This window comes from Pseudophryne corroboree, chromosome 2 (assembly GCF_028390025.1).
Source record: "Pseudophryne corroboree isolate aPseCor3 chromosome 2, aPseCor3.hap2, whole genome shotgun sequence".
In the NCBI taxonomy this organism is placed as follows: domain Eukaryota; kingdom Metazoa; phylum Chordata; class Amphibia; order Anura; family Myobatrachidae; genus Pseudophryne; species Pseudophryne corroboree.
Window position 1 is genome coordinate 654,757,408 of NC_086445.1, and position 12,412 is coordinate 654,769,819.

Below are 12,412 nucleotides of genomic sequence, written 5' to 3' on the forward strand. Positions count from 1 at the left end.
ACACGTCAGCTCGTTCCTAGGTAGGCTACGTTGTGTATCAGTGGTTTCCGTAAGAGGAACACCGCTGACAACCTCTTATGGAAACTGAGGATCATCGCACAATGGCTTATCCCACAAAGCCTCTCCTGGGGATTTGTGATATCGGACAATGCCACCAATATTGTATGTGCATTACATCTGGGCAAATTCCAGCATGTCCCATGTTTGGCAAATAGAATTAATTTGGTGGTGCAGATTTTTTTTTTAAAAATGACAGGGGCATGCAGGAGATGCTGTTGGTGGCCCCGAAAAATTGCGGGCCACTTTCGGCATTCAGCCACTGCGTGCCAAAGACTGGAGTGCCAGCAAACACTCCTGAACCTGCCCTACCATCACCTGAAGCAAGAGGCTGTAACAAGGTGGAATTCAACACTCTATATGCTTCAGAGGATGGAGGAGCAGCAAAAGGCCATTCAAGCCTATACATCCAAAAAGGGGCAAAGGAGTGGGAATGCACCTGACTCAAGCGCAGTGGAGAATGATTTCTGTGTTGTGCAAGGTTCTCCAACCCTTCGAATTTGCCACACGAAAAGTCAGTTCAGACACTGCCAGCTTGAGTCAGGTCATTCCCCTCATCAGTCTTTTGCAGAAGCAGCTGGAGAAATTGAAGGAGGAGCTAAGACGGAGCGATTCCGCTAAGTATGTGGAACTTGTGGATGGAGCACTTCATTTGCTTTGCCTGGATTCAAGGGTGGTCAATCTGTTGAAATCAGAGCACTACATTTTGGCCACAGTGCTCGATCCTAGGTTTAAAGCCTACGTTGTATCTCTCTTTCCGGCAGACACCAGTCTGCAGAGGTTCAAAGACCTGCTGGTGAGACAATTGTCAAGTCAAGCGGAACGTGACACGTCAGCAGCTCCTCCTTCTTTTTCTCCCGAACTGGGGCTGCGAGGAAAAGGTAAAAATTTCCGAGCCCACCTGCTGGCGGTGATGCAGGGCAGTCAGGAGCAAGTGCTGACATCTGGTCCGGACTGAGGGAGCTGCCAACGATTACTGACATGTCTACTGTCACTGCATATGATGCTGTCACCATTGAAAGAATGGTGGAGGATTATATGGGTGACAGCATCCAAGTAGGCATGTCAGAAAGTCCGTATGCAAACTGGCAGGAAAAAGAGGCAATTTGGAGGCCCTTGTACAAACTGGCTTTATTTTACCTAAGTTGCTCCCCCTCCAGTGTGTACTCCGAATGAGTGTTTAGTGCAGCCGGTAACCTTGTCAGCGATCGGCGTAGGAGGTTACTTCCACAAAATATGGAGAAGATTATGTTCATCAAAATGAATTATAAATTCCTCCAGGAAGACCTTTACAAACAATTGCCTCCAGAAAGTACACAGGGACCTGTGATGGTGGATTCCAGTGGGGACTAATTAATACTCTGTGAGGAGGATGTACACACTGAAAGGGGTGAGGAATCAGAGGATGAGGATGAGGACGACATCTTGCCTCTGTAGAGAAAGTTTGTGAAAGGAGAGATGAATTGCTTCTTTTTTGGTGGGGGGATTAATTGGTTCTTTTTTTTGTGGGGGCCCAAACAAACCAGTAATTTCAGCCACAGTCATGTGACAGACCCTGTCGCTGAAATGATTGGTTTGTTAAACTGTGCATGTCCTGTTTATACAACATAAGGGTGGGTGGGAGGGCCCAAGGACAATTCCATCTTGCACCCCTTTTTTTCTTTGCATTATGTGCTCTTTAGGGCCTAGTTTTTAAAAGTGCCATCCTGTCTGCCACTGCAGTGCCACTCCTAGATGGGCCAGGTGTTTGTGCCGCCAACTTGGGTCGCTTAGCTTAGTCATCCAGCGACCTCAGTGCACCTTTTTCTTCTTTGCACTATGTGCTCTTTGGGGCCTAGTTTTTAAAAGTTCCATCCTGTCTCCCACTGCAGTGCCACTCCTAGATGGGCCAAATGTTTGTGCCGCCCACTTGGGTTGTTTAGCTTAGTCATTCAGCTACCTCAATGCACCTCTTTTTCTTCTTTGCATTATGTGCTCTTTGGGGCCAAGTTTTTAAAAGTGCCATCCTGTCTGCCACTGCAGTGCCACTCCCAGATGGGCCAGGTGTTTGTGCCGACCACTTGGGTCGCTTAGCTTAGTCATCCAGCAACCTCGATGCAACCTTTTGGCCTAAAAACAATATTGTGAGGTGTTCAGAATAGACTGGAAATGAGTGGAAATGAATGTTATTGAGGTTAATAATACCGTAGGATTAAAATTACCCCCAAATTCTGTCATTTTAGCTGTTTTTATCAAAAATCATCCAGATCCAAAACCAAAACCCGAAAGGGTGGTTTTTGGCAAAACCAATCCAGATCCAACACATGAGCGATGATCCAGATCCAAAACCAAAACACAAAACTAAAATCTCTAGTATAAACTGCTGGAAATTTGGTGAGTTTTGATCAAATATGTGCAGAAAAGACAGGCACTGTCAATGATTATTTACTCCAAACTATAAAAATTATTAGAATCATACAAAGAAGATATAATATATTCTATGTATTTGTCATATACTTTATATAGTCAAACCTCTGGCGTAAACGTTAGTATGACAGTGAAGGCTCTGCCTCACCTGCCTCACCGCACATCACTGCAATACAGAATATAAAATACTGTAACTTTGCTCTCTGGGGCCCTTCATCAATATTTACAAACATGTGTCTAAACTATGTAAAGATTTGTATTACATAATCTGTTTTCAGTCTTTGAATTATAAAAAAAAATTACACAATAGTTATATCAGGTGGGAAAAGACCTGTCCTTAAACAATTATCATCAGGAGTTGTAGTATAGTATCTATTAGTAAATCATCATATTACTAATGTGTTAATGCCTCTCAAAGTAGTGTAAATTAGAAGGATACATTTTATCTACTAAGGCTGGGGCCACACATAGCTGCCAAGCGGGTCCGGCCACAAGGAGACTGCACATGGGCGCCTATGCTGGTGCCCACACATGTGTGGCAGTCCCGCCGCTGCCAGATGCAACCGCAGCATGCTGCAGTTGGGCCGGATGACAGGACAGCGGAATTTCAATGAGAACACATACATTTCAATGTATGTGATCACACAGTGCGGCTGTGCCGCACTGTGTGCTATTGAAATTCTGTGTGTCACTAACCGGATCCTGTTCTGCGGCATCCCACAGAACAGGATCCGTATGCACACAAAACACCCCTCCTGGCCAAGCGGAACCTAATGTGGGGATTTATAACCTAACAATTTTTATTTTAAAATAACAATATCATGTATTTAATGTTTAAATTGATAGTTCTATTTTTTCTACATGAAACCTATTTCTACATTGCATATGTGACACTGTGTAAATGCTTTCTCGGTTTCAGAACTTTCATTCACAGCTCCTATCAATTTACAAAAATTGTTAAATTCACTTTTTTTTATGGAAATAAATTATCCTCTTTGAAACTCAGAGGCAATCCCTCAATAAAGCAAATTTAGGTAACATGTTGCCATACAGAGGTTGCAGGCAAGAGCAACACTGAGTAACACTGAATAATACTGTCAGGATTGTGTGACAACAATCCATCAGTATATTTCAGCATTGTATACTTTCTCTAGCTTGAATGCTCACACAATACACAAGAAGGTGGGTGCTACTGTTTGTTATCCATTACAATTGCTTAATATCCAAATGGCAATGTAAAGGTAAATTTACTGAGCTCCGTGTATGTCCGAGTTGGCTAACAGGATGGTATTTGCAATCTTGGAAAATTACTAAACACCTAACACGGGAGATCAGGTATATTTGTCCAAATACACCATCAGCCAAGCATGGGAGGATTTCACATAGCCATCAATGAAACACAGAAATTTACCTAAAATCATGTTTGCAAACATGGGAGTGAATTCAACAAACACAGGAGTAAATGGAGGAAACAGAGGCCAAAATAGGAGATTCAAATAGACCCCCTTTTGGGCAGCATGTTTGACATGTGTACTTAGATAAATTTTTAAACACCATTTTTGAAAAGTTATGTGCTATAAAAATGGCATTGTGTAGTTAAATGTGGTGTCTGCACAATGTTTTTTCTATCTTAAAATAAATAAAATACCCATTACTTTGTTCAAATGTGTTTTTACAGTACACTGACGTTGTTGTTGTTGTTTCTTTATTACCAAAAATGTTCTTTACACTCCATACAGTATCCTCTTACATATGTGGTAAGTATGTGTTCCATAAACATTATATTATACAATTACTAATGTTGTGCATACACTTTCAAGTGTGCATTGTGCTTTTTTGAGATGTCCATAACAAACAAAATGTTTTTTGTTTTTTTACTGTAATAAAGAACAATACTTACGGGTGTATTCAATTGAAGACGGAACTGTTGTCAAGTTGGAAAGCCAGCAGTTTCTGACTTTTTTGGTCGAATCAGGAATCAACCTATTCAATGGAGCTAACGTTTTCTGACTTGACGGAAACCATGTGGATCGGCGGATTAGCCGCGGAACCACGTGTTTTGTAGAGATGAGCGGGTTCGGTTTCTCTGAATCCGAACCCGCCAGAACTTCATGTTTTTTTCACGGGTCCGAGCGACTCGGATCTTCCCGCCTTGCTCGGTTAACCCGAGCGCGCCCGAACGTCATCATGACGCTGTCGGATTCTCGCGAGGCTCGGATTCTATCGCGAGACTCGGATTCTATATAAGGAGCCGCGCGTCGCCGCCATTTTCACACGTGCATTGAGATTGATAGGGAGAGGACGTGGCTGGCGTCCTCTCCGTTTAGAATTAGAATAGATTAGAGAGACACTTGATTTACTAATTTTGGGGAGCATTAGGAGTACTCAGTAGTGTACAGTGCAGAGTTTTGCTGATAGTGACCAGTGACCACCACTTTTATTTATAATCCGTTCTCTGCCTGAAAAAAGCGATACACAGCACACAGTGACTCAGTCACATACCATATCTGTGTGCACTGCTCAGGCTCAGGCCAGTGTGCTGCATCATCTATATATATTATATATCTGTCTGACTGCTCAGCTCACACAGCTTATAATTGTGGGGGAGACTGGGGAGCACTACTGCAGTGCCAGTTATAGGTTATAGCAGGAGCCAGGAGTACATAATATTATATTAAAATTAAACAGTGCACACTTTTGCTGCAGGAGTGCCACTGCCAGTGTGACTAGTGACCAGTGACCTGACCACCAGTATATAATATTAGTAGTATACTATCTCTTTATCAACCAGTCTATATTAGCAGCAGACACAGTACAGTGCGGTAGTTCACGGCTGTGGCTACCTCTGTGTCGGCACTCGGCAGCCCGTCCATAATTGTATATACCAGTGACCTAACCGTGGTTTTTTTTTCTTTCTTTATACATACATACTAGTTACGAGTATACTATCTCTTTATCAACCAGTCTATATATTAGCAGCAGACACAGTACAGTGCGGTAGTTCACGGCTGTGGCTACCTCTGTGTCGGCACTCGGCAGCCCGTCCATAATTGTATATACCACCTAACCGTGGTTTTTTTTTCTTTCTTTATACATACATACTAGTTACGAGTATACTATCTCTTTATCAACCAGTCTATATATTAGCAGCAGACACAGTACAGTGCGGTAGTTCACGGCTGTGGCTACCTCTGTGTCGGCACTCGGCAGCCCGTCCATAATTGTATATACCACCTAACCGTGGTTTTTTTTTCTTTCTATATACATACATACATACTAGTTACGAGTATACTATCTCTTTATCAACCAGTCTATATATTAGCAGCAGACACAGTACAGTGCGGTAGTTCACGGCTGTGGCTACCTCTGTGTCGGCACTCGGCAGCCCGTCCATAATTGTATATACCACCTAACCGTGGTTTTTTTTTCTTTCTTTATACATACATACTAGTTACGAGTATACTATCTCTTTATCAACCAGTCTATATATTAGCAGCAGACACAGTACAGTGCGGTAGTTCACGGCTGTGGCTACCTCTGTGTCGGCACTCGGCAGCCCGTCCATAATTGTATATACCACCTAACCGTGTTTTTTTTTTCTTTCTTTATACATACATACTAGTTACGAGTATACTATCTCTTTATCAACCAGTCTATATATTAGCAGCAGACACAGTACAGTGCGGTAGTTCACGGCTGTGGCTACCTCTGTGTCGGCACTCGGCAGCCCGTCCATAATTGTATATACCACCTAACCGTGGTTTTTTTTTCTTTCTTTATACATACATACTAGTTACGAGTATACTATCTCTTTATCAACCAGTCTATATATTAGCAGCAGACACAGTACAGTGCGGTAGTTCACGGCTGTGGCTACCTCTGTGTCGGCACTCGGCAGCCCGTCCATAATTGTATATACCAGTGACCTAACCGTGTTTTTTTTTTCTTTCTTTATACATACATACTAGTTACAAGTATACTATCTCTTTATCAACCAGTCTATATATTAGCAGCAGACACAGTACAGTGCGGTAGTTCACGGCTGTGGCTACCTCTGTGTCGGCACTCGGCAGCCCGTCCATAATTGTATATACCACCTAACCGTGGTTTTTTTTTCTTTCTTTATACATACATACTAGTTACGAGTATACTATCTCTTTATCAACCAGTCTATATATTAGCAGCAGACACAGTACAGTGCGGTAGTTCACGGCTGTGGCTACCTCTGTGTCGGCACTCGGCAGCCCGTCCATAATTGTATATACCAGTGACCTAACCGTGTTTTTTTTTTCTTTCTTTATACATACATACTAGTTACGAGTATACTATCTCTTTATCAACCAGTCTATATATTAGCAGCAGACACAGTACAGTGCGGTAGTTCACGGCTGTGGCTACCTCTGTGTCGGCACTCGGCAGCCCGTCCATAATTGTATACTAGTATCCAATCCATCCATCTCCATTGTTTACCTGAGGTGCCTTTTAGTTGTGCCTATTAAAATATGGAGAACAAAAATGTTGAGGTTCCAAAATTAGGGAAAGATCAAGATCCACTTCCACCTCGTGCTGAAGCTGCTGCCACTAGTCATGGCCGAGACGATGAAATGCCAGCAACGTCGTCTGCCAAGGCCGATGCCCAATGGCATAGTACAGACCATGTCAAAACCAAAACACCAAATATCAGTAAAAAAAGGACTCCAAAACCTAAAATAAAATTGTCGGAGGAGAAGCGTAAACTTGCCAATATGCCATTTACCACACGGAGTGGCAAGGAACGGCTGAGGCCCTGGCCTATGTTCATGGCTAGTGGTTCAGCTTCACATGAGGATGGAAGCACTCAGCCTCTCGCTAGAAAACTGAAAAGACTCAAGCTGGCAAAAGCACCGCAAAGAACTGTGCGTTCTTTGAAATCCCAAATCCACAAGGAGAGTCCAATTGTGTCGGTTGCGATGCCTGACCTTCCCAACACTGGACGTGAAGAGCATGCGCCTTCCACCATTTGCACGCCCCCTGCAAGTGCTGGAAGGAGCACCCGCAGTCCAGTTCCTGATAGTCAGATTGAAGATGTCAGTGTTGAAGTACACCAGGATGAGGAGGATATGGGTGTTGCTGGCGCTGGGGAGGAAATTGACCAGGAGGATTCTGATGGTGAGGTGGTTTGTTTAAGTCAGGCACCCGGGGAGACACCTGTTGTCCGTGGGAGGAATATGGCCGTTGACATGCCAGGTGAAAATACCAAAAAAATCAGCTCTTCGGTGTGGAGGTATTTCACCAGAAATGCGGACAACAGGTGTCAAGCCGTGTGTTCCCTTTGTCAAGCTGTAATAAGTAGGGGTAAGGACGTTAACCACCTCGGAACATCCTCCCTTATACGTCACCTGCAGCGCATTCATAATAAGTCAGTGACAAGTTCAAAAACTTTGGGTGACAGCGGAAGCAGTCCACTGACCAGTAAATCCCTTCCTCTTGTAACCAAGCTCACGCAAACCACCCCACCAACTCCCTCAGTGTCAATTTCCTCCTTCCCCAGGAATGCCAATAGTCCTGCAGGCCATGTCACTGGCAATTCTGACGAGTCCTCTCCTGCCTGGGATTCCTCCGATGCATCCTTGCGTGTAACGCCTACTGCTGCTGGCGCTGCTGTTGTTGCCGCTGGGAGTCGATGGTCATCCCAGAGGGGAAGTCGTAAGCCCACTTGTACTACTTCCAGTAAGCAATTGACTGTTCAACAGTCCTTTGCGAGGAAGATGAAATATCACAGCAGTCATCCTACTGCAAAGCGGATAACTGAGTCCTTGACAACTATGTTGGTGTTAGACGTGCGTCCGGTATCCGCCGTTAGTTCACAGGGAACTAGACAATTTATTGAGGCAGTGTGCCCCCGTTACCAAATACCATCTAGGTTCCACTTCTCTAGGCAGGCGATACCGAGAATGTACACGGACGTCAGAAAAAGACTCACCAGTGTCCTAAAAAATGCAGTTGTACCCAATGTCCACTTAACCACGGACATGTGGACAAGTGGAGCAGGGCAGGGTCAGGACTATATGACTGTGACAGCCCACTGGGTAGATGTATGGACTCCCGCCGCAAGAACAGCAGCGGCGGCACCAGTAGCAGCATCTCGCAAACGCCAACTCTTTCCTAGGCAGGCTACGCTTTGTATCACCGCTTTCCAGAATACGCACACAGCTGAAAACCTCTTACGGCAACTGAGGAAGATCATCGCGGAATGGCTTACCCCAATTGGACTCTCCTGTGGATTTGTGGCATCGGACAACGCCAGCAATATTGTGTGTGCATTAAATATGGGCAAATTCCAGCACGTCCCATGTTTTGCACATACCTTGAATTTGGTGGTGCAGAATTTTTTAAAAAACGACAGGGGCGTGCAAGAGATGCTGTCGGTGGCCAGAAAAATTGCGGGACACTTTCGGCGTACAGGCACCACGTACAGAAGACTGGAGCACCACCAAAAACTACTGAACCTGCCCTGCCATCATCTGAAGCAAGAAGTGGTAACGAGGTGGAATTCAACCCTCTATATGCTTCAGAGGTTGGAGGAGCAGCAAAAGGCCATTCAAGCCTATACAATTGAGCACGATATAGTAGGTGGAATGCACCTGTCTCAAGTGCAGTGGAGAATGATTTCAACGTTGTGCAAGGTTCTGATGCCCTTTGAACTTGCCACACGTGAAGTCAGTTCAGACACTGCCAGCCTGAGTCAGGTCATTCCCCTCATCAGGCTTTTGCAGAAGAAGCTGGAGGCATTGAAGGAGGAGCTAACACGGAGCGATTCCGCTAGGCATGTGGGACTTGTGGATGCAGCCCTTAATTCGCTTAACAAGGATTCACGGGTGGTCAATCTGTTGAAATCAGAGCACTACATTTTGGCCACCGTGCTCGATCCTAGATTTAAAGCCTACCTTGGATCTCTCTTTCCGGCAGACACAGGTCTGCTGGGGTTGAAAGACCTGCTGGTGACAAAATTGTCAAGTCAAGCGGAACGCGACCTGTCAACATCTCCTCCTTCACATTCTCCCGCAACTGGGGGTGCGAGGAAAAGGCTCAGAATTCCGAGCCCACCCGCTGGCGGTGATGCAGGGCAGTCTGGAGCGACTGCTGATGCTGACATCTGGTCCGGACTGAAGGACCTGACAACGATTACGGACATGTCGTCTACTGTCACTGCATATGATTCTCTCAACATTGATAGAATGGTGGAGGATTATATGAGTGACCGCATCCAAGTAGGCACGTCACACAGTCCGTACTTATACTGGCAGGAAAAAGAGGCAATTTGGAGGCCCTTGCACAAACTGGCTTTATTCTACCTAAGTTGCCCTCCCACAAGTGTGTACTCCGAAAGAGTGTTTAGTGCCGCCGCTCACCTTGTCAGCAATCGGCGTACGAGGTTACATCCAGAAAATGTGGAGAAGATGATGTTCATTAAAATGAATTATAATCAATTCCTCCGCGGAGACATTGACCAGCAGCAATTGCCTCCACAAAGTACACAGGGAGCTGAGATGGTGGATTCCAGTGGGGACGAATTGATAATCTGTGAGGAGGGGGATGTACACGGTGATATATCGGAGGGTGAAGATGAGGTGGACATCTTGCCTCTGTAGAGCCAGTTTGTGCAAGGAGAGATTAATTGCTTCTTTTTTGGGGGGGGTCCAAACCAACCCGTCATATCAGTCACAGTCGTGTGGCAGACCCTGTCACTGAAATGATGGGTTGGTTAAAGTGTGCATGTCCTGTTTTGTTTATACAACATAAGGGTGGGTGGGAGGGCCCAAGGACAATTCCATCTTGCACCTCTTTTTTCTTTTCTTTTTCTTTGCATCATGTGCTGATTGGGGAGGGTTTTTTGGAAGGGACATCCTGCGTGACACTGCAGTGCCACTCCTAGATGGGCCCGGTGTTTGTGTCGGCCACTAGGGTCGCTAATCTTACTCACACAGCTACCTCATTGCGCCTCTTTTTTTCTTTGCGTCATGTGCTGTTTGGGGAGGGTTTTTTGGAAGGGCCATCCTGCGTGACACTGCAGTGCCACTCCTAGATGGGCCCGGTGTTTGTGTCGGCCACTAGGGTCGCTAATCTTACTCACACAGCTACCTCATTGCGCCTCTTTTTTTCTTTGCGTCATGTGCTGTTTGGGGAGGGTTTTTTGGAAGGGACATCCTGCGTGACACTGCAGTGCCACTCCTAGATGGGCCCAGTGTTTGTGTCGGCCACTAGGGTCGCTTATCTTACTCACACAGCGACCTCGGTGCAAATTTTAGGACTAAAAATAATATTGTGAGGTGTGAGGTATTCAGAATAGACTGAAAATGAGTGTAAATTATGGTTTTTGAGGTTAATAATACTTTGGGATCAAAATGACCCCCAAATTCTATGATTTAAGCTGTTTTTTAGTGTTTTTGGAAAAAAACACCCGAATCCAAAACACACCCGAATCCGACAAAAAAAATTCGGTGAGGTTTTGCCAAAACGCGGTCGAACCCAAAACACGGCCGCGGAACCGAACCCAAAACCAAAACACAAAACCCGAAAAATTTCAGGCGCTCATCTCTAGTGTTTTGTCGAATTAGCGGTCTATTCCGACAGCTGTTTGACCGTTTTCGACAATGCTGATCCGACTTCAAAAAAAGTTGGATCAGCATTATCGAAAATGGGCAAAACCTGTTGGAAATGCCCGCTAATTGAATAGTGCACTGTCTGATCCTCTCCGTCCGACATGTATTAAATAGACACCTTCATGTTCATTTAATTGTGCGTATGTAAATATTTACTAAGCCTTGGATGGAGATAAAGTGGATGGAGATAAAGTACCAGCCAATCGGCTCCTAACTGTCATTTTTCAAACCCAGCCTGTGACATGACAGTTAGGAGTTGATTGGCTGGTACTTTATCTCTGTCCACTTTATCTCCATCCAAGGCTTAGTAAATAGATCCCTATGTTTGTTATGGACCACTTCTCAACATATGTATCCAAATAATGATGTATGTGTAGGGAACATGTATGTATTTTTGTTTTAAATACCATATAACCCACAAAATTAACACATTTCAATAAAGAGTAAAAACAGGACACATTTTTGTCGTTTTTGAATGCTTTACTCAGTTTATGTTTGCAAACATAATATTATAAGCCAAATTTTGTGGCTGCTAGTATATGAAAATAAAAGGAAAATTCAATACAATAATGAGTAAAAAGAGACAAAAAATCTGACAATAACAAAACAAACAAAAATAATCACATTTGTGGGGTTTTACCCACAGATGACCCCTAGGTGCTGACCTAGACCTAGGTGGTCACATAGAGTTTCTATCTTCCCGCTCTCTGGATCTGGCACGGCCTCTGCTGGTAGTTGCTGACTGCAATAGATTGCTGGGTATACAAGACCGCCTTTGGGGTGAGGTAATTGGTGTACTGAGGAGTTGTGTCCCCTGAACTGCTGGTCTTTGCCTCCATTTGGCATCCTACCAGCTGTTGGGCCAAATTATTGATGTTGGCATTAAGATCTCTGATGGCACAGTTTTGAGATTCCATCAGCCTTATCATGGTTTATTGTGTGGATATGTTTGACTCCAACAGATGGAGGTAACTTTGGTGAATCTTTTCGTTGTCCTCCATGAGGCACACAAAACTGTTGTGCAGAAGTCACACTTACCAGGAAGGTGAGAAGAATGTTGGGTGGGCCGCTCTGGGGTCTGCAGAAGGGTGCTCGTAGGTCGTGACCACACCAGGGAGGCTCTTGGCCATCACTGTGTGATGGGGAGGATGGACCTAAAAGGAAGTGCACGTTATTATTTTAATTACACTTACTTTGTTTGTACAAAAAAAAAATAAGATTTTAAACCTACCGGTAAATCTTTTTCTCGTAGTCCGTAGAGGATGCTGGGACTCCGTAAGGACCATGGGGATAGACGGGCTCCGCAG

The 12,412-nt window shown here is 44.6% G+C and overlaps 1 protein-coding gene across 3 annotated transcripts in view; it reads right to left on the reverse strand.

Moving 5' to 3' along the window:
- KCNC4 (potassium voltage-gated channel subfamily C member 4) overlaps positions 1–12,412 on the reverse strand; it is a 366,381-nt gene that overhangs the window by 186,630 nt on the left and 167,339 nt on the right. Inside the window, exon 4 of one of the 3 annotated variants that reach the window (XM_063955018.1) lies at positions 11,660–12,259. The exons of the other annotated variants lie outside the window; for them this stretch is intronic. Coding sequence (XP_063811088.1) covers positions 11,988–12,259 — 272 coding nt within the window. The 3' untranslated portion in view covers positions 11,660–11,987. Of the gene's footprint in view, positions 1–11,659; positions 12,260–12,412 lie in introns of those variants that run through there. 3 annotated transcript variants of the gene reach the window in all.